Source organism: Neomonachus schauinslandi, chromosome 16 (assembly GCF_002201575.2).
Source record: "Neomonachus schauinslandi chromosome 16, ASM220157v2, whole genome shotgun sequence".
Classification (NCBI taxonomy): domain Eukaryota; kingdom Metazoa; phylum Chordata; class Mammalia; order Carnivora; family Phocidae; genus Neomonachus; species Neomonachus schauinslandi.
The window spans coordinates 941,861-964,639 of NC_058418.1; the positions used below are offsets into that span (position 1 = coordinate 941,861).

A 22,779-nucleotide genomic window follows, 5' to 3' on the forward strand; every position below is an offset into this window, starting at 1 on the left:
GGATTCCTGTCTCACATTTAGGTGTTTCATCCATTTTGAGTCTATTTTTGGGGTATGGTGTGAGGAAATGGTCCAGTTTCATTCTTCTGCATGCGGCTGTCCAATTTTCCCAACACCGTTTGTTGAAGAGACTGTCTTTTTTCCATTGGATGTTCTTTCCTGCTTTGTCGAAGATTAGTTGACCCTAGAGTTGAGGGTCCATTTCTGGGTTCTCTGTTCTGTTCCATTGATCTGTCTGTCTGTTTTTGTGCCAGTACCATACTGTCTTAATGATGACAGCTTTGTAATAGAGCTTGAAGTCCAGAATTGTGATGCCACCCGCTTTGGTTTTCTTTTTCAACATTCCTTTGGCTATCTGTGATCTTTTCTGGTTCCATACGAATTTTAGGATGATTTGTTCCATCTCTGTGGAAAAAGCTGATGGTGTTTTGATAGGATTGCACTGAATGTATAGATTGCTCTAGGTAGCATAGACATTTTAGCAATATTTGTTCTTCCAATCCATGAGCATGGAACGTTTTTCCATTTCTTTGTGTCTTCCTCAGTTTCCTTCATGAGTGTTCTATAGTTTTCTGAGTACAGATCCTTTGCTGCTTTGGTTAGATTCATTCCTAGGTATCTTACGGTTTGGGGTGCAATTGTAAATGGGATCGACTCCTTAATTTCTCTTTCTTCTGTCTCATTGTTAGTGTATGGAAATGCAACTGATTTCTGTGCATTGATTTTATAGCCTGCCACTTTGCTGGATTCCTGTATGAGTTCTAGCAAATTTGGGGCTGGAGTCTTTTGGGTTTTCCACATAGAGTATCATGTCATCTGCAAAGAGTGAGAGTTTGACTTCTTCTTTGCCTATTTGGATGCCTTTTATTTCTTTTTGTTGTCTGATTGCTGAGGCTAGGACTTCTAGTACTATGTTGAACAGCAGTGGTGAGAGTGGATATCCCTGCCGTGTTCCTGACCTTAGGAACCTCAGGAAAAACCGAGAGCTTTTCCCCATTGAGAATGATATTCGCTGTGGGCTTTTCGTGTATGGCTTTTATGATATTGAGGTATGTTCCCTCTATCCCTACACTGTGAAGAGTTTTAATCAAGAAAGGGTGCTTGCTGTACTTTGTCAAATGCTTTTTCTGCATCTATTGAGAGGACCATATGGTTCTCGTCCTTTCTTTTATTAATGTAGTGTATCACATTGATTGATTTGCAGATGTCGAACCACCCTTGCAGCCCAGGAATAAATCCCACTTGGTCGTGGTGAATAACCCTTTTAATGTACTGTTGAATCCTATTGGCTGGTATTTTGGTGAGAATTTTTGCATCCATGTTCATCAGGGATATTGGTCTGTAATTCTCCTTTTTGGTGGAGTCTTTGTCTAGTTTAGGGATCAAGGTAATGCCCTCTTGTTTCTTTTTTTAACAGTTCCCTCTGACACACTTACCCACTTCTCCCTCCAACCTCCCAACCCAAGAGAATGAACACTTCTAAATTAGTGAAGATCCACCGGACACATTTCCCCCTTAGTTACAAACATTCAGTAAAATATCCATTGACTCGCCTTTACCTAACCTGTTTGTTGAATTAATTCATTGGCTCCATTTGTTTTAAAAAAAACTTACTAGTTGATATGCATGGTATGTAGAAGGATATGTGGGATATGTTCTGCCATATTTGCAATTCTGTTCCTATGGTTATTTATCAAAAGAGAGAGTCTCTTTCTTTATTTTGGTTATTTATTATGTATAATATACTGAAAATAACTGAAATATAAGAGCAAGAAACCCCTAGTGCTTTGTTTTAAATATTTCTAAATTTAATATCCTGGAAAAACAGTTCCTTAAAATGTTACTGAGTTTTAAAAGGACAATAACACAAGACTATGTAATTGTAGCATATGCATATTTATGTATTCTGTTCTCTGAATGTTTTCAAACATTTTTAAAATTTCTGGCCATTTTTAGTACTGCAAATTGTAGGTTATAAATGGTGAATTATTGTTTCTTTTTTTAGACGAGAATGTTTATGCACAATTTCTTTCAGAGGAAATTAACCCTTAATAAAATTTCAGTAGGGCAATCCTTTTAGGTCCCCTACCTCTTTGGGAGCTTTGTACTGTTACTCAATAAACTTTGCTTTGCTCCCCCACCCCCCAAAAAATGAATTTCAGTAAATGACTATATGTTGTATTTGAAACATACAATGTTATTGTAAATCTAATTAGTGTTTTGATCATTTCTGAGAAATTTTACATGTGTTCATCATTATTTTTCCTCTAATAATTACCATTCACATACATTGCCTGTCTTACTTGTTCTTTAACCAATGTGATTAGTGACAGCATTGAGATTGGCACAGTCCATTACATACCCACACATAAATTTTTTTACATTTTTATTTTCAATTTTTTTGTTATATTGTCTTATATTCCACCTTTAAGTAAATTTTTACTTTTATGGATTTGAGTATGCCAAGTAAAATTTAAGCCTTCCTAGTCACACTTAATGATGAATTATCCAGTCCAAGATTGTAAAAATCTACTCTACTATATTTATATTAGAGACTTGCCTTTCTTCATGTTTGAACTCTTATTTACTACCTCTAAGATGAGAGCTAAAAATGTTTTTTAAAGATTTATTTATTTGAGGGGCGCCTAGGTGGCTCAGTTATTAAGTGTCTGCCTTCGGCTCTGGTCATGATCCCAGCCTGCTTCTCCCTCTCCCACTCCCCCTGCTTGTGTTCCCACTCTCACTGTGTCTCTCTCTCTCAAATAAATAAATAAAATCTTAAAAAAAAGATTTATTTATTTGAGAGAGAGAGAGCGTGAATGGGAGGGGCAGGGAGAGAGGGAGAGAGAATCTCAAGCAGACTCTGCACTGAGTATGGAGCCTGACAAGGAGCTCGATCTCACCACCTTGAGCCAAAACCAAGAGTCAGAAACTTTACCAACTGTGCCATTCAGTGCCCCTAAAAATGTTTTTACTTTATATTAAGTTCTAAGTGGGAGCTGAAATTTCCCCTTTATGTTTTCAGTGAAATCTCCAAATATTTTAACACCCTCATTTAAAAAAATCATTTCCCAACTAATTAACAACTTTTATCATATATCAATTCCTAGAAATTATCTGACATCTACTCCTAAACATGGCTTGTTCTTGGGCTCCCTAATAACCTGTGGTTAATAGAGTTTACAATCAGGGGGCAAGTTTTCTTCATTGCACTTAGTTTTATTTTTTGAAATTTTTGTATTTCTGCAATTAGCAGATGACCTTTAGAAATTTTAACATTTTTATTAGAATGTCATTAAATATAATACTTATATTTTCAAATCACATCACTTACCATGAAAGACTGCAGTTTGTTTCTGCTATTATTGAAAATAGACCTGGGCGCCTGGGTGGCTCAGTCGTTAGGCGTCTGCCTTCGGCTTGGGTCATGATCCCGGGGTCCTGGGATCGAGCCCTGCATCGGGCTCCCTGCTCCGCGGGAAGCCTGCTTCTCCTTCTCCCACTCCTCCTGCTTGTGTTCCCTCTCTCGCTGTCTCTATCAAATAAATAAAATCTAAAAAAAAAAAAAAGAAAGAAAGAAGAAAAGAAAATAGACCTAATCTAAGGTCATATTGCCCTGAATTTGCCCCATTTCATCTGATCTTGGAAGCTAAGCAGGGCCCATCCTGTTTTAGGACCATCCTGGTAGGACTTGAATGGGAAACAACCTGGTTATACTGAGTACTGTAAACTTTTGGGGAAAAGGGTGAAAAGAAGGAAAAGGGGTGGGGAAGAAAAAAAAGAAAAAAAGAAAAAAATTAAAAGACAAAAGAAAAAAGGAGAAAAAATAAAATAAAACTTATCTAATCCAAAGAGAGTTTTAAAATTTGTTTCCATATCTTCTCCCTATTTCTTAGTTGTATTGAAATTCTACCTCATGATCTAATAGATGTCTTAAATGAAATATATATATTTTTAAGTCCTGATAGTTCCTCCAAATCTCCTCTACACACAGTCTTAAAATAGCCCATAGAAAAATCCATCCTTCTGGCTGTTTGGCACAAATTTTTTTTTAAAAGATTTTATTTATTTATTTGACAGAGAGAGACACAGCGAGAGAGAGAACACAAGCAGGGGAAGTGGGAGAGGGAGAAGCAGGCTTCCCGCTGAGCAGGGAGCCCGATGCGGGGCTCGATCCCAGGACCCTGGGATCATGACCTGAGCCAAAGGCAGATGCTTAATGACTGAGCCACCCAGGCGCCCCTGGGACAAAATTTTTGAGTCATCCCATCTCCTTTTGTATTGTGACCCAAAGAGGCTGCTCTTTGAGAGTAAGCAGGGAAGGGGAGTAAGGAGAAATCTGGAACCGGGCAGATAGAATCTCTATCCTTTTGTAGGACCTGGGTTGGATTCTGCTGAGGCATTGCCACCTCTCATGACCCTCTCTGACCACAAGCTCCGTGGCAACAGTGGCACTGACAGATAAGCACAGATGAGTGGAGGGTTTCCCAGGCCCTCTTCAACTAGACCTCCACTCCCACCCCCATGTATTTAGGGCTTCAGTATAAAGAAGGGTTTTTCCCGGACACTTCATCTTTTTCCCTCCCTGATGTTGAGTCTGGGGACCTTGGAGGGTCACTCCCAACCTAAAGTACTGGATCCAGGCCAGAGATTACATGGGGAGGTTCCCACTTCAGGAATCCAATGGGATACAGTGTGGAAGTATGAAGTGTAGCTTCTCAGAATCCCACTAACCCTGTGTCATCTGCATGGAGGGAACCGCAGAGAAAAGCAGAGCTGCAGATACCAGAGACCTCAATGTGCGTTCCACCTGGGCCCTTCTCCAGGGCTGTGACCTGAAGCAAGTCTCCTTACTGCCCTTGCTGTCTATTTTCTTAAGTATAGAATGGGAATATTAACAATCTCCCTCCCTGGGTGTCATACTGGAAACTAGGGGAGTTCTCGGGCCCTGAGACCTCAACCACCAGCTGGTGCCAGGTTCTTGATTTCCCCACTAGAAAGAATTCAAGAATGAGTCAGGGTAAAATATAACTGAAAAGCTTTATTGCAACGTGAAAGTACACACTCCAATTGATATTGAGTGCATTTGCACTCAGGAGGATCTGAGTCTTGCCAGGTGCATATGGGGCTCTATGTACCTATGTTCTTCTCTTGTTAACGTCTTTTGTTATAAAAGCCTGAGGAGAGAACTTAGGATGGGTAGCGGAAAACATTTTCCTCCCTTATATGTCTACACACAAAAGTGATGAGGTGTGGACATGATTTCCCTGCAGTATGCCTGTGGCCCTTCTAAGAAGGCACAAAGTCCCCAGCCCTCCGCCTTGAAATCTCTACAATTTCCAGCACCCCTCATGGTGCCCAAGACCTCTTCTCCCCCACGTGACACTAAGGACATCCCTTGCAGCAGGCCCCTGCAGTAATTACCCAGAAAACGCTGCTCCGAGGACCGCTGAGTTGCTCCAATGAAAGCCCGGGAGAGGGGCATTTCCGTGCCTGGGAATGATGCTAGCGCAGGACTTCTCCCATTCTCCTCCAGGTCTTCTCCATGGGATCAGAGGCTCCGAAACGCTGGGTAAGGATCGAGGTGATTGACTCCAGGCCAGGACAGGGAACGCCAGGCCCAGGTGCCCCCTCCTCTCCCACCCTGCTCCATCCACGGACTCTGAAGGCTGGTGAGGTAACAAGTGCAGTACAACCGCAGCAGAGCCATTGGTATCTGAAATCTGATTTAATGCTTGGTAATGATGTTGAAGCAGGAACAGGGAGGGAGGACTTCATCGTAGGACTCAAGGCTGCCTCTGTCAGTGGGGCAATCAGAGTCGAGGATACTACTTGATCCTGTTTGAATGTGGCAAGCATTTTCAGGGCAACGTATGCTGAGTAACAGTTAGAGAAGCCGAGGAGATGACTATGATGTAGGACAGGAAGGGGCTGTGGCTGTGGGAGTGCAGTTGTGAGAGGTGTGGCAGAAAGAGTGATGTGCACGTGGAGAGGGAGTATGAACTTATGACCCTGGGCCCTCATAGCCAGCCCATGGATGGTGGTGTCTGGGAAAGGCGATCTGGGGAACCCTAGAAGCATCGCCTGGAAAGAGGGGTGTTGTGGCCATGCATGGAAGGTCCAGAGCTTAGGTGCCCTCTGTCTGCCCACCTGCCTATTGTTCAGGGGTGACACAGTCATCAATGGGACCAAGATGAGACACTGACACTAATTATTAGCTTCCACTAGGCGTGGACACATCAGTGTCTGAAAGACTCTATGGAATGATGTGTTTATTTGGTTTGTAGCCTTTGGGAGCATCCAAACACTATTCTTAGCCTCCGGGAGTATGCTGAGCTTCGCGGGGTCTGAAATTTCTCCAAACACTTGGGTGATCGGCTGCAGAGAGCACTGCGCAAAAAGATGATTACATTACGTCAAAGAGGAAGCGAATCCCACAGAATCGGCCTTATCCCTACTCCATTCCAACAGGACCTTGGACCTTCCCGGCAGGCTGTCCCTAACTCTGGGCCTTGGGACTGTGGGGACTACTCTGCCCAGAATGCCCGGGGTCGAGCGGCAGCATCAATCTCCAATGAGAGCTTCAGAAGAGGTCCTTCCGCCTGGGGCCGACCGCGCAGGCGGGACTTCCGGCTGCCTCCTCAAAGCAGCCGTGATAGCGGCTCTTAGTTTTGCTTACTAAGTAAAACAGGTCTGCAACCATAGCGACTTGACACGACCGAGAAGGGGCGAGAGGAGACGCTGGCCCTGCTGCACGGTTGCGGGTCCGGGATTGGGTGACGCCGCCCGGGCTGCCCCGCGCCGACGCCGGGAAAGACACCACCGGCCCGGGGGTCCGCTCCGCTCCCCCAGTCCGATGGCGCCGGCCGCGCCCGGGGCCCCGGCTCAGGTAAGCGCTCGTCCCCCGGGCCCTCCCCGCCCTCTCCCCGCCGAGACCCTAAAGGCCGAGCGCGGGGCGCCTGCTCGCGTCCCTGCGGCCCAGGCCCCGGGGTCCGGGGGCCCGGCGTGCGGGAGCGCGCTCCCGTCGAGGGGCACGTCCTAAGGGGCGATACTGAGCACTGAGGCACAGAGCTTGAACTGCCAGCCAGCCGGCTCATAGGCTTCAGGGCCGGGCGAGGATACAGGGAGCTTTGAGTCCGTGGAACCCGCCGCGGCTTGTTGGTCTAGGGCCGGGCTGGCCTCTCCCCATTTCCCGCCGCCGCAGAAGCGCTTACGGAACCAACACGAACAAGTGGGAGGTGGCGCAGCCCCTCACTGGCCCTGCCCCGACCCCCACCCGCTTGTCTTCTGCCTTGTTGTGTCCTGGGACTCTTAAGTGCCATTCCCCAAGTTTTGGGTCTGCAGACCCTGGAGAAACCCCAAGCCCGTGCCAAGCGCTCTGTGAAGGGGTTTGCGTTTCTGGCGACCGGTGTGTGCACGGTTATTCCGGGAACTCGTAGCGGGGCGTGCACGTGCCTCAGTTAACACGCAGCTGGAACTGTTCGGAAAACCACCGTTCTCTTTTCTTGCGGGTGGGAGCGAAGAGCAGAGGGACAGCAGTCAGGACTGGAACGACGGCCTGAGAAGCTGGGTGTGTCTTGGGGCGGTAATGGGAGGCCTGGCTAGGAGCAGCTACGCGAGGGTCCCGAGGTCCTGACAGGATGCATCCTGCTGTGGCGTGAAGTAAAGACAATGGGCTGAGGGAGGAGGCAGGAAGATCAGGGTGGAGGCTACCGGCATAGTCGAGGTGAGGGTCATGGGACCAGAGTGCTGGCTTGGATGCCATTGGATTCTGGATACGTGTTTTTCAAAAAGTGACCACTGATCTTCTAATGTGGACTGAGACAGGGTGAAAGGGGGGATTCGGGGATATCTCTAGGGTTTTAGTTCTTAGCAGCTGTGGGAATGGACGCTCCATGACTGAGATGAGGAAGTTGGTAGTGTGAGTGATGTTGGTGGGAGATGTTCTGGAGAGCACTGACCGGATGCATGAAGTGAGCAGCCAAACACACAGGTCTGGAAATCTGGGGAGGGCTTCAGAAGGGAGACATCTAAATACATCCTGGCTACTGTGTGGGCCCAGGTGAGTGAGCTGTGGGTCACGGTTGTGAGGAACAGTCTTCTGGCTACGCTGGTAAAGCTGGTTCTGGTGCCAGAAAGGTGTGGGAGGAAGGGGGACCAGGACTGGATACGTAGGTGACGGTGTGACTTCAGAGATGAGGGATGTGGCTGGCCACGGAGGGAGAGTGCGTCGGGCAGGTGGCCAAGGTTTCCAGCGGAAGAGTAGACGTGAGAGGGATCCAGGAGTTTAGGAGTACTTAAGGCAAGATGAGGACGCTCAGGCCTGTGCTGGTGGTGCTTCTCCACTCTGAACTCCACCAGGGTTTTGTGAGGACTTTGGTAGGACCTGGGGTGTTTCATCCTGGAGGCATAAGGTCGTGTGTGACGTGCTGATGTGATCACCCGTGAGCGACACTAAGCCTGGGGTAGGCCACCAAGGAGCCTTGCTTTGAATGAGGGTCAGGGGGACAGAGGAAGACTGTGATGGCTGAGGGGACAACAAGTGCAGCACACGTGGAGGAGACCCTTGTCTGGTGAGAGGTGGAGGAACTCATGGCCCGAGTGTAAGATCTCCTCCCACTCTTCTGCTGTTGGGAAGGTCTCCTGATCAAACAACCTTTTCATCAAAGGTGCATTTCCTGCTTTTCCCTTTGTATGGGTTTCAGTGCCCGACCAGCCCACGGAGTTACACATCCTCGTACGGGAACCGGGAGGCACCTCACCCTCTTGATCCTATGAAGCGTGCATCATACAGCTCCTGGTCGTTCACTCTTTTTCAGAGTGCCACCCCCATGTGGGCCTGTGTGGGGTGTGGTGTCCTCCTCTCCCAGGCTGTGAATATCTGTGATTACTAAAGCGCTGTCCATCTCATCTGCCCAGTGTTAGGTGTTCCGTGTTTAGCCATCCCCATAATCCTAAGATGGGACTCCCGCCCTCCCCAGTGGGGTGAAGCAGAGGTGATTAAAATACCAGTAACATGTGGGGAGGCCAGGGAGGTTTCTGTGGTGTGGGACAGTGAGGTGTGGTGACCACAGGCATGTGGCTGTGGGATCCAGTCTCAAGAATGATGTGTCCTTGGAGAGGGAGTATGCCTGATTGACGCCAGGGCCCTGGTTTTCAGCAGAATAACCTGGATGGCCAGGAAGATCCCTCTATGCCAGGTCCACAACTTAGATATACACTTGTCCACCTGCCTCTTCTTGTGTCAGCGGGACCCTGCGATCGGTGGGCCACGAGGAGACAGTGGTGCCGTGGCACCCAGGCACTGGGGCCTGGTTTCTCCTCTCGGTTGGGGAGATCAGGGGGAGGATGGGCATAGGGTAGATGTGGGTGGGAAAAGGGATATGGGTTCTTGGGAGAGGGGCTTTTTGTGGTTTCATCTGTCCCCATCCTGCCAGGGCAGGGTGACCTTTGAAGACGTGGCCGTGCACTTCTCCTGGGAGGAATGGGGTCTCCTTGATGAGGCTCAGAGATGTCTGTACCAGGATGTGATGCTGGAGAACTTGGCACTTATAACCTCCTTGGGTAAGACCCTCAACCCCACCCCCGTGCCCTGAGCTAGTCTCTGCCCTTCCCTTTGTGCCCAGGAGCAGTCTGTCTTTACATAGGGACCATGAGCACTGCTTCCTTCCCCAGTTCCCGGGGTAGGTGCTGTGGTTGGTGAGGCTGAGGTCAGTGCACTGCCCTCCTTCCTTGAGCAGCCCCAACACCAGCTTTCCTGCTGCCTTTCAAGGAAGGAATCAGGGTCAGGAGTCTTGCAGTGAACCTAATGCATAGCCCCTTACTTGCCCTCTCCCTGACTGGGTGACTTTGTCTCGATGCAAGATATCTGCATGCTCCACGTCTGCCTCCTTTCTCTACCGAGGCTTCCCTGTGCCTCCCTGCGCCAGGACTTGCTGTCTGTGACAAAGTTACTACATCTGTGGACCATGGGCTGTTCTCATGAGACCCTCTTCCCGACCTCTCTGGGAACTGTTTAGTTCTCTTTGCCATGGGCTGGCATGTGCTGAGTCGTTCTGGGATACCGATGGCTACTCGTCTGTCCTCTCCTTTCCTTAGCGCTTGTATCATGAAGTTGCCATGCACTTGCTGATTGTGGGAGTGGGGTTGGATTGGAGAGCCCAGGGTGGTTCACAGTAGGTACACTGACCCACGCACAACACGACGGCCCAGAGGAAGCCAGGCCCTGCAAAGTGGTACCTGGAGGAAGATGACGTCAGTGCTGTGTTCAGATCAGACCAGAAGCCTCTTCTGTTTGACTGGTATTATGATGCCAGGGGCCACATTTCATTTCCGTCTTCTCTTCCCCTTTCTTGGCACTCTGCCGATTTGTCAGCTCTGTTACTTGTCGCTTCTACTCTTACTTCTGGCCTGGGGTTAACCTCACATTTCTGGGATCCACATCTCCCTCGTTTTTCTCACCACTCCACCTACAGTGCTTTGCACATTGGCCGCTGTACAGTACGTCATGAGGTGTGCCGTGTTCTTAAGCAGTCCTGAACACCACCTGCCAGGTTACAGTCCTATTTCCTTGGGTCTTGTCACTCCCTTCTGCACGGAAAAGGTGTGTCCATAGGAGATAAGTTCCTTTGGAAAGTTGTTTGCAGAGGAGTGCATTGCAGACCGTTTCTCTTCTCTGTGTCACACCACGTGCTTGCATCCTTCTCCTCATGAGGCCTCTCCCATTCTGTGCTCCTTGTAGCCTGCTACTGCTAAGCAGCCCCAGCCTCCACCTGCGCCATCTCCCTGGTCCTGCAAACAATCCCAAGCACTGGTTCCTGGGTTTCTTAGACACACGTTTGTAGCTCGTGGAGTAGCTGCCCCCTCCCACCAAAGGCAGCATGCACTTCACCAGCATTTCTTGCTTTCAGGTTGTAGGCATGGTGCGGAGGATGAGGAGGCACCGGAGCAGAAGGTTTCTGCACAAGGCGTGTCCCAGGTCAGGACTTTCAAGGCAGTCGTGTCTCCCCAGAAGGCCCATCCTCGTGAGGTGTGTGGCCACGACTTGAGAGACATTTTGCTCTCCACCGAGCACCAGGCAACACTTTGTGGACAGAACCTCTACAAGATTGGGGCATGTGAGAAACAGTTGTGTTTTGATGCAAACCTTCAGCACCAGAAGGAGCACATTGGAGAGAAATGCTTCAGAAGCAACACGGGCAGAGCTTCTTTTGTGAAGGACTACAAATTGTGTGTGTCAGGGAAACCCTTTTCCTGCGGGGAGGTTGTCAGGGACATCTTGGCCACCTCGAGATTCTTCCAGCAGCAGGCCACACACAGCAGGGAGAAGTCATACAGGACGACGGAGTATGGGGCATCCTCTCGTGGAAGGAAAGCGCAACACAACTGGGGAGAAGGCACAGAGGACTTCACTTGCAAACACACACTTGTTCACCACCAGAGAGACCTCGCTAGAGAGAGATGCTTCATGTGCAGTGAATGTGGGAAATCTTTTAGCAAAAGCTACAGCCTCAGTGACCACTGGAGAGTGCACACGGGGGAAAAGCCTTATGAGTGTGGGGAATGTGGGAAGTCCTTCAGGCAGAGCTCTAGCCTCATTCAGCACCGGAGAGTTCACACTGGAGCAAGGCCTCACGAGTGTGACGAATGTGGCAAATTATTTAGTAACAAGTCTAACCTCATTAAACATCAGAGAATTCACACTGGAGAACGGCCGTATGAGTGCAGTGAATGTGGGAAATCCTTCAGCGAAAGCTCTGCGCTCCTCCAACACCGCAGTGTTCACACTGGAGAAAGGCCTTATGAGTGCAGTGAATGTGGGAAATTCTTTACCTACCACTCCAGTCTCATAAAACACCAGAGAGTTCACTCGGGATCAAGGCCCTATGAGTGCAGTGAATGTGGAAAATCCTTTACTCAAAACTCCAGCCTCATTGAACACCGTAGAGTTCATAGTGGAGAAAGGCCTTATAAGTGCAGCGAATGTGAGAAATCTTTTAGCCAAAGCTCCGCGCTGCTTCAACATCGGAGAGTTCACACTGGAGAAAGGCCTTATGAGTGCAGCGAATGTGGGAAATTCTTTACTTACAGTTCCAGTCTCCTCAAACACCAGAGAGTACATACTGGATCAAGGCCTTATGAGTGCAGTGAATGTGGGAAATCCTTTACTCAAAACTCCAGTCTCATTAAACACAGGAGAATTCACACTGGAGAAAGACCTTACGAGTGCAGCGAATGTGGGAAATCCTTTAGCCACAGTTCTAGCCTCATTAAGCACCGAAAAGTGCACTCTGGAGAAAGGCTTTAGGAGGACAGGGACTTTGGGAAACGCTCACCTCTGTCTTCCATTTCAATGACCATTCACATATTCACACTGAAACAAAAAAACTTTATGAGTATTTGAACGTGGGATATTCTTTACCTATGAGTCCAAGCTCCTAAAACACCACAGTGTCTCCTTAGATGAAGGCCTGTGAATGTGAAGAATGTGGGAAATGGCTAACCAAAGGCTAGCCCCATTGCTCTCCAGAGAACTCACGGTAGTGAAAGGCCTTACAGATGCAGTGAATATGAGAAAGCCTTCATCTGAAGGACTTTACCTCATAGGACTTCACAAATTTCAAATGGGAGAACTACCTTAAATGTGCAGGTATTTAATTGATGAATGTAACCACACGGGAAGAGATCCCTTAGGAAGGTGCCATCTGCCTGTGTTGAAGCTCATGCATTCAAACATCTGCATAAATCCCAGGTACGTGGCGGCTGCCTTGCAGTCTTTGAACCTGCTCAGGGGCCATACCCCAGTGTCAGCGCAATTGCTGGATCACTAATGAATAGCCTGAGTGCTTACTCCTTCCCCGTTTTTCCTCTCTGAGGAGAGGGCATGCATCTCACCCAGTTTTGTCCTGCAGGACTGCTGGTGATTTGAAAAGGTGCATGACAATTTTCAGGGATGTTATTGTTCTCATGAGACTCTGTGATGGCATTTCCCAGCCTCCAAATCACCAACCAAGGAACAGTCTGCCTCCCGTTGCTCTTGCTGTATGACAATAAAGATCTTATTGTTTCAGCCACCATTAATCTTGGGGATTCTGTTCAGTGTGTGTGTGTGTTGAAATTAACTGTGTTTGCGGGCATGAAGGGGTGAACAGAGTTGTGTGCCTCAGAAGGGACCGTATGATGGCAGAAGATAACTCTCCAGTTTGGGCCTACTTTGCATGGCTGCTCAAAGCCTTTAAGGAAAGACTGGAGGGCTCTGTGGTCCTAATTTATACTTGGATGCCAAGTGTGGGGTCAGAGTTTCAACCCAAAGAGGGGGCAGTTGTTGGTTGTTGTTTTGACAACCTTCAGTGCTTCTGAGCGGCATGGTCTTGTTCTCTTGTTCACAGGGGATATTGATGGCATGGTACTCGGGGCTGGTGAAGGAAATCTCTTCCCCAGACCCAGCAGCAGAGCCAGGGGCCTTGATGTCCTGAATTCTGTAGAGTAACATCACTGGTTTTCAGATTATAAGGGCCAGGGGAATGATTGTTGGTACAGAAACCCTGAATTAATAGAGAGTGCAGGAGACCAGTGAACGAGTTGGAATGTACCTCTCACAGTGTTTGGGCCCTAGGACTGTGAAGGACGAGCAGGTCGAGATATTCTCAGGACCTACACAGGGATGTATCTTGTGCAGCTGAGGGCCTGTCAGAAAAAAATAATCTAAAGGTTTTGTGGATTCCTTGTTCCCTCTGGGCTGTTCACCAAAGGCCATGGTTTTGCATGGTAGCAAAGCAAGGACAGAGACGGGAGAGATCTCTTAGTGCAGCCAAGAGGCCTTTTGTGACTCAGCCAGTATCCCTGTTGAATGAACTCGGAATACCTTCATTGCTCCCTATTTTTGCAAATGCCTTCTGATGAGGAGAAAGATGGTGGAGTCAGTATGGTGGCCAAACTTAATTTTCTGAAGCATAGGGAATCCAGACTTAATTTTAACCATATTTTTTTAAGTTTCAGTAAGGTACAAATTACATGCAATGTCCATCATTAAATTGTGCAATTTGACATTTTGAGTTTCACATAAACCCATGAAGCCATCAGTCATGATAATAAACCTTTCCATCACCCCCACATTTACTTTTTGTCTTTTAATAATCTCTCCTCAAGGCATCCATTGACTTGCTTTTCATTATAGTAGATGGGGTTGCATTTTCTAGAATTTATATGATTGGAGTCTTAAAAGTGTTTCCTTTAAAAAACATTTTGACAGAGACACAGCGAGAGAGGGAACACAAGCAGGGGGAGTGGGAGAGGGATAAGTAGGCTTCCTACTGAGCAGGGAGCCCGATGCAGCTTTGATCCCAGGACCCTGGGATCATGATCCAAGCCGAGGGCAGACATTTAATAACTGAGCCACCCAGGCACCACTTAAAAGTGTTTCATCCTCCTTTCCTTATGTCCCCTTATGTGACTTTTTTTTTTTTTAATCTGTGGTGCTTAAATGAGCAGTTCATTCTTTATATCTTCGAGAAGTATGTTCTATCGATATAGCACTATTTATTTATGTATTCATCTCTTTATCATTATTTTAATTGTTTCCAGTTTGGCGGGCTGCAAGTAAAACTGCTGCAGAAGGGGTGCCTGGGTTGTCTCTTGGGTTAAGCGTTTGAAATCTTGACTTCAGCTCAGGTCATGATCTCAGGGTTGTGAGATCAAACCCAGTGAGCCCAGCATTGGGCTCTGCCCTGGGTGTGGAGACTGCTTAACATTCTCTCTCTCTCTCTCCCCCATCCTTCCCCCGCAACTGCCCCCACTGCCCTGCCTGAGCATGCGCGCTGATGCTTTCTGGATAAATAAATATAAATGAATGAATGAATGAATGAATGAATGAATTGCAACCAGCCCAATAATCACTAAAAGCCTTTCTTTAAAAAAAAAATGCAAAATTTGGATACTGTTCTTCCCGTTGGTATGGTTCCTTTCTATTGTGTTAACACTTGAGTCATAGTGTAGGTGAAGGTATGACCTCATAAAGGACACCAGATTTTCTTGGAAAATGATAATTCATTTTGTATTCCTATTAGCAGTGTATGAGAGTTCCAGTTCTCTGGTATCTTTGCTAATAGTGGGTATGGTTAGTCTTTTAAAATTTGAACCCTTTTAGTAAAATGTAGCAGTATCTCACTGTGGTCCTGGTTGCATTTCCCTGATGGTTCATGGTGTTGAGCAAAGCTAGTGTACAAGAAATGTAGGGGGAGGCAGAGCATGAACAAATCAACAAGCCACATCTACACTGTAGCAAATTCTAACAGACAAAAGGCCTGGCAACCTCACCAAGTGAACAATAAAAACCAACAAGTGGTAAGTGGTACGTATAGGTTAATTAAAAGGCTCATAAGAAGGGAAGCTGGCTGGCTCAGTCTGTAGAGCATGGGACTCTTGATCTCAGGGTCATGAGTTCAAGACCCATGTTGAGCATGGAGCCTACTGAATTAAAAAAAAAAGATGACTTGCAAGATTCACCTAATACTTGCCTATGGCTAAATTTCCCATCCTGATTGAAATCAATTTGTGCTAAATAGCCAACACAGCTGATGAAACTCAGCACTTAAAATGACTTTTCATAATTTCAAATATTTTTATTGTAAACAAGTTTTTGGAGTCATATAGGAGTGTTTCCATTTTATAAACACATTCTGAATGGGGTGGGTGTGAATGACATCATGTTTGGGATCATAAACAAACCACTAAGTGCATGGGGGTAGATGAAAGAATTGACCATAAAATGATAAATAATGACAGAATAACAATTTCCTAATAGTCTTTTCCATTTTGGGAATATATTTGAAAATGCCATTACAAAGGGTAGAATATGTCCTGTTCTGAGTAATTTCCTATGGCAAGAGGATAAATTACAAAGGGTAGAAGGAAACTTTTAATACCATAAGCATGTAAATTACAAAATGTTGGGTTTTAAATATTAGCAGCTTAAGTCAATTATGCCTGAATTAAACTGTTTAAAAAATATTGAAAACTTGTAACTTTCTGATCTTTTTATTTTTTTTTTAATATTTATTTGAGAGAGAGCACGAGCAGGGGGAGGGGCAGAGGGAGAAGTAGGCTCCACGTGGAGCAGGGAGCCTAATGGGGGGCTCTATCCCAGGGTCCTGGGATCACGACCTGAGCCAAAGCAGACTCTTAACCGACTGAGCCACCCAGGTGCCCCTTTCTGATATTTTTAAATAGACATTATTATTTTGTATATGTCCATATTATTCCATTTTATTTGATCTAATAAACAAATCCTGCAAAGATTGAGATAGCCCTTTATAGCTTTAAAGTAGAAAGAAACAATTAGTATTGACTACAGAAAGTTGGAACACGAAAAAGGCTTAGAAATCCCAAGGCCCACTTCCTCCCTTTCCTGAAAATTAAATTAGGGCCCAGCTAAGGGAAGTTGCTTGCAGGGCTAGTTAGTGGCAGGATTGGAAGTAAAACCCAGGCTTACTAACACTTGGCCACTGTGGTCCAATTATATATATACATATATATACATATATATGTATATATATATATATGATTTAAGGACTTTGTTTTCTTTGAGGGCAGTTTTAGGTTAATAAGAAAATGAAGAGGAAGGTAGCTATCTCCCATATACCCCTTGCCTGCACACATGCCGCGCCTCCTTCATTATCAACATCCCCCACCAGAATGGTACCTTCGTTATAACTGAAAATCATTATCACCCAGAGTACATTGCACATATTAGGTGTGCACATTCTGAGTCTAGCAAATTCATAATAATATAATTACAGTATCACATAGATACTGTTTCACTGCCCTAAAAGTCCTCTGATTCCATTCCATCATCACTCCCTTGCTCACTCATTACTGGGGAACCACTGATCCTTTTAATCTCTCCATATCTTTGCTTTTCCTGGAACGCCACATACTTGGAATCATACAGTATGAAGCCTCTTTAGATGGGCTATTTTCACTGAGTAATATGCACTTAAGGTTCTTCCACGGCTTTTCATGGTTTGATCATTTCTTTTTAGAGCTGAACAGTATTCCGTTGTCTGCATGTATCACTGTTTATCCATTCACCCACTAAGGAGACATCTTGGTTGCCTCCAAGTTTTGGCAATTAGGAATAAAGCTGCTAGAAACAATTGCGTGCAGATTTTTGCATGGCCCCAAGTTTTCAACTTCTCTGGTAAATACGAAGGAACACAATTGCCAGATATGGTAAGAGTAGGTTTAGTTTTGTAAGAAACTGCCCAAGCGTCTTCCAAAGTGGCTGTAGTGTTCTCACCAGCAAGGAATGAGAGTTGGTGTTGTCCCCACATCCTCACCAGCTTATGCTGTTTTCAGTGTTCGAGTTTGGCCATTCTAATAGGTGTGTGGTGGCATCTCGGTGAGGATTTTCGCACCTATGTTCATGAGAGATAGGGTCTAAAGTTTTCTTTACTTGCCATTGCTTTGTTTGGTTTGGGTGTTAGGGTAGTGCTTGGTTCTTAGGAGGTGGGGCTTACGCTCTGCCTCTACCCTCTGAAACCACCTGAGGGTGCTGGGTTCTGTTTTGGAGGGTTATTATTTATTCAATTTCTTTTGTTGCTTGCTTTCTTCTATAATCCCTATAATTTGTAGTTGACAGCTTTTGTGGTTTTTCCACAGTTGTGGAGTCTGCTTTTTTCAGGCCTTGCCATTTGTTTTTTCCTAGTTTCCCAGGTTTTTCTTTTTCCTTTAAAGATTTTATTTATTTCTTCATGGGGGGCGGGCAGAGGGAGAAGCAGGCTCCCTGCTGAGCAGGGAGCCCGACGAGGGACCTGATCCCACAACCCTGGGATCATGACCTGAGCCGAAGGCAGACACTTAAGCACTGAGCCACCCAGGCGCCCTTCCCAGGTTTTTCTGAGAGAACTTCAAGTCAGATTCTTTTCTTAGCTATGTGTAGTCTGCTGATAAGCCCACCAAAGCATTCTTCATTTCTGTTACAGTTTTTGATCTCCAACATTTGTTTTAGAATTCCCTTCTCAGTGTACAATGCCTATTCTTGGATGCTGTCTACTTTATCCAGTACAGCCCTTAGCATCTTAATCACATTTGTTTTAAATTCCTAGTCTCATAATTCCACATCCCTGCCTTGTCTGAGTCTGGTTTGAAGGCTTGCTCAGTCTCTGCAAACCTTTTACATTTATTATGCCTTGTGATTTTGTCTTAAGGCCTATGGGTACTCAGTGACTGGAACTGGTATAGATTTGAGTGGTGTTAAGTGTGGGGAGAAGGGGACTGTTATATATCCATGACTAGGTATCAGTTTGTTTTGTTTGGTTTTATGACTGGAACAGTACTATGATTTCTTTTGCATTGTAATTTCCTCTTTAACCTTTGAGTTCTTTAGGGGTGAATTTTTAAAGTTTGTAAGCTTAAGAAGTTTTGCTTGTAGTGTAAAGTTTTATTTTCTTTTTTTTTAAGATTTTATTTATTTATTTGACAGAGAGATAGAGAGAGAGTACAAGTAGGCAGAGAGGCAGGCAGAGGGAGAGGGAGAAGCAGGCTCTCTGCTGAGCAGGAAGCCCGATGTGGGGCTCAATCCCAGGACCCTGGGATCATGACCCAAGCCGAAGGCAGATGCTCAACCGACTGAGCCACCCAGGCGCCCCAAAGTTTTATTTTCTTTTATCAAAAAAAAATGTATTGACATATAGGTCTCAGTCTTTCAGTGAGTTTGTGCTTTAGGACTGTGAACTTCACACAAGCCTTGTCAGCGTCCCCTCCACCTTGGTGGGGATAGGATAGATAAGAGTGCCTCAGAGCTGGCTGTTTCCCTTCCTTTTGTTCACCTAGGCTCTGGAAACCTGAGCAAGTTAGGCTCTGCTTAAATAGTGTACATATTGGTTTAATATGATTGAGATCCATTTGTTGATGACAAAGATGAATCTGTTTTTAGAAGTGTTTTGACATCATCTCATCTGTTTTCACCAATAAGGACTGCATAGCTCAGCTGCTGAGAGGTCCTGCTGGAACTTATCAGTAAAAACATATGAAGAAGCAAGTATGGTAAAGGGGCATTTAGACCAAAGCTACTGAGAGCTGGTGAGGACCATCCGAGAGTGTTGGGTCTGGGCAAGGCAACCCTTTGCTTATCTAAATAGCTCTTCAAAGCATTAACTCCTGCTGTGGTAAAGGCAGCTCTTCTACCAGCAGTGGGGAATCCTGCACTGGCCCAGAAGGAGATCCTCTTGCACATTGAGACTGGCATCATCATACCCTAGGAACTTGTTCTGGCAACAGGGGACTTTTTCTTTCGGGCTGGCAGCTGGACATCAGCTATGGGTTGGCTAAACTGTCTCTGCAGAGTACCAACTCAAAAAAAGTTTTGCCTCAACTAAATTTCGACTTCATTCGTTTCATCTTCTTATGCCTGCTACAATAGTATGATTAATCTATCATTGATTTGGATGTTATTTTCTTTATTGGCTTATTAAGAAATTATCTTGTATGCTATTAGCTTGTGAAATTCCCACTATGAATTTATGTGAAATAAATTGCTGGCAAAGACAAACTCAGTCTCTGAGCATTAATTTGCCCCAAATCAAAACAAATAAGGTTTGCTGCAGGGAGACTTTGTAGAGAACCGTGCTTTGGGGTATTTGAAAATGGTTTCTTTTGGGGAGTCTGGCTGGCTCAGTCAGTAGAGCATGAGGCTCTTAATCTCAGCGTTGTGAGTTCAAGCCCCATGTGGGACATAGACCTTACTTAAAATAAAATAAAATAAAAAACAGATAACATTTAAAAAAGAAGAAGGTTTCTTTTCGCCTCTGGAAGCATAACAGATTTTTCTCCTGTCACAGGATATCACAGAATATCACGGGATATTCACTCTGAGAACCAGGTAGACCTCTAGGAGATAAAACTCCACAAATGTGTGGGAACTCTCCACGGGACTGGGTTCCCCTGGAGTTTTTATCTCTCAGATTTGTCCCCACTGAGACTTCAGCAATTTGTGACATACAGTTCAGTTTCCCTACTCCGGCACTGGCTCCCACTGGTTTCCACATGTGTGTTTCTGCTTCAGTACGTTGTGATTCTCTGTATTTGCTGGTGTCAATCTGGGGACAGTGGCTTTCCCTGTGACCACACTTCTTTTTGGAATCTAAGAATTCTTTTTTCAGCTTGTTCAGTTTTTTCCTTGTTGTTAGAATGGAATGGCGACTTCCAGTTTCTTACATGTTGAACTGACACCAGAAGTACCTTCTTCTCCTTTTTATTTCAACCTTCTCAAAAAAATAAAATTACTGGGGTGCCTGGCTGGCTCAGTCAGTGGAGTGTGTGACTCTTCATCTTGGGGTCATGAGTTTGAGCCCCATATTGGGTGTAGAGATTAAAGATTAAATAAACAAAATTACTGACATAATGACACTGTACGGGCCTGAATCTTTGAGTTCCCCCAAAATTCGTATGTTGAAATCCTAACCCACAAAGGTGATGGTATTAAGAGGTGGGGCCCTTGGGAGATGCTTAAGTTATAAGGTGGAGTCCTCATGAATGGGATTAGTGTCCTCATCATAAAAGAGGATGCAACAAATCAGCACCCCAAACGTGGCCCTCACCTGAGCACGCTGGTCCCCTGATCTCCAGCATGCAGTCTCCAGGAATTTAAGAAGCACATTTTTGTTGTGTATAAGCTACCCAGTCTGTGGTACTTTGCTTTAGCTGCCTGAAGAAACCCAAGGCACATTCTATCACTTCTCCTAGCTATTTTCAAACAAATACAAGAAAGGAAAACACTGTGTAATGAAGCAAGGTGAAGACTTCCCCCATCTTCCACTATTATTTTTCGTAGCCATTCTTGTTTGATCTGTCCTCACAAATACTAGTAGGTGATTTAGTCAAGACATTATACTTAATGCATAAGAATTTCCTGAGGATAAATTTTTGAAATGTAGGGCTACTTCATAACCCCAATAGCCATCACCCAACATATTTTTAAATATGACAAAATGTCATTAATGCTCCATTTTATCAATTTGACTCAAAAATGTTGTTTCTTGGGGTGCCTGGGTGGCTCAGTTGTTAAGCGTCTGCCTTCGGCTCAGGTCATGATCCCAAGTTCCCTGGATCGAGTCCCGCATCGGGCTCCCTGCTCGGCGGGAGGCCTGCTTCTCCCTCTCCCACTCGCCCTGCTTGTGTTCCCTCTCTCTGTGTCTCTCTCTGTCAAATAAATAAATAAAATCTTTTTTTAAAAATTTTGTTTCTGGGGCGCCTGGGTGGCTCAGTCGTTAAGCGTCTGCCTTCGGCTCAGGTCATGATCTCAGGGTCCTGGGATCCAGTCCCAAATCCTGAATCCCCAATCCTAGCTCAGCGGGGAGCCTACTTCTCCCTCTCATTCTGCCCCTCCCCCTGCCCTCCCTCTGCTCGTGCTCGCTCTCAAATAAAATCTTTTTTATTTTTTTATTTTTTTTAAAGATTTTATTTATTTATTTGAGAGAGAGAATGAGATAGAGAGAGCATGAGAGGGAGGAGGGTCAGAGGGAGAAGCAGACTCCCCGCCGAGCAGGGAGCCCGATGCGGGACTCGATCCCGGGACTCCAGGATCATGACCTGAGCTGAAGGCAGTCGCTTAACCAACTGAGCCACCCAGGCGCCCCAAATAAAATCTTTTTTAAAAAACCACACACAGGGGTGCCTGGGTGGCTCAGTCGTTAAGCGTCTGCCTTCGGCTCAGGTCATGATCTCAGGGTCCTGGGATCGAGCCCCACATCGGGCTCCCTGCTCCGCGGAAAGCCTGCTTCTCCCTCTCCCACTCCCCCTGCTTGTGTTCCCTATCTCGCTATCCCTCTCTCGTTATCTGTCAGATGAATAAATAAAATCTTTAAAAAAAAAATTAAAAAAAAAATTTTGTTTCTTCAGCCATATGTATTACAATTAGGATCCAGAATGTATCCTGACGCCCTACAGTAGCTGTCTCAAATGTCTGTCAACCCACAGGTCCTACCTGCCTTGTTATTATTTGTTGACATTGCTGAGGCCTTTGCTCATTAGATTGCCACGTCCTGGGTGCTGCTTACTGAGTCTCTGACACTGTCCAACTGATCACCCTCACCCGTAATCCTGCACACTAACTAGTGAGGAGACAGGTGATGACGTTTGTCCCTGCAGGTGTGTGTGGTGGGGACTGTTGGGGATGTAAAACAGAATCATCCTCTCCACACTCCATCTGCCTCTATCCACCTGGAGATAACATCATATTGCACAGGTTAAGGGCTCAGTCCCACAGGATGACTGTCCCCTTCAGATGCCAGTCACAAATCCAGGTGGTGCCTGTGCTTCAGACGGACTGGCTGTAAATCAGAGGTTCTCCCGACCCCTCCTCTCACTCGATTATCGTGCTGGGGTGGCTCACAGAACCCTGGGAGGTATGTTTACAGGCAGATGAAGAAGTACATGGGGTGAGGTGCAGAAGGGTCTCCGGTGCAGGGGCTTCTGTCCTCATGGAACTTCAGTGTGCCACCCCCAGGGATGTTTACAGATCTGGAGGCTCCTCAACTGTTCTTGTTTAGGAGTTTTTATAGAGCTTCAATCTCTAGCTCCAGCCCCTGGAGGTCACGGTAGGGCTAAAAGTTCCAAGCCTCTAACCCCAATGTTTCTGATGACCACTCCCCATCCTGATTCTATTTAGGGCCCCCACCCTAACACACTTCTTTAGCATAAATTCAGGTGTGCTCAAAAGGGGGCTCCTTATGAATGACACAAGATACTCCTATCACTCAGGAGGTAACAAGGGTGGTAGGC

At 45.9% G+C, this 22,779-nt stretch overlaps 2 protein-coding genes across 2 annotated transcripts in view; one reads left to right on the forward strand and one right to left on the reverse strand.

Annotated features, from left to right (window-relative positions):
• The window catches only part of LOC110573716 (zinc finger protein 551-like), a 52,705-nt gene that overhangs the window by 6,868 nt on the left and 23,058 nt on the right, over positions 1-22,779 (reverse strand). The gene's annotated exons all lie outside the window — the stretch shown is intronic.
• Positions 6,642-12,574, forward strand: LOC110573719 (zinc finger protein 154-like). The gene is made up of 3 exons (XM_021682329.2): positions 6,642-6,889; positions 9,438-9,564; positions 10,911-12,574. The coding sequence occupies exons 1-3, from the start codon at positions 6,857-6,859 to the stop codon at positions 12,305-12,307; spliced, it is 1,557 nt and encodes a 518-aa protein (XP_021538004.1). The 5' UTR covers positions 6,642-6,856; the 3' UTR covers positions 12,308-12,574.

What these genes read in the sequence shown, in the direction of transcription:
- LOC110573719 (XM_021682329.2), top strand. Translation starts at nt 6,857, where the DNA reads ATGGCGCCGGCCGCGCCCGGGGCCCCGGCTCAG. An exon ending in CGCCCGGGGCCCCGGCTCAG is followed by an intron (nt 6,890 to 9,437) that starts GTAAGCGCTCGT and finishes CCATCCTGCCAG; the next exon opens with GGCAGGGTGACCTTTGAAGA. An exon ending in GGCACTTATAACCTCCTTGG is followed by an intron (nt 9,565 to 10,910) that starts GTAAGACCCTCA and finishes TCTTGCTTTCAG; the next exon opens with GTTGTAGGCATGGTGCGGAG.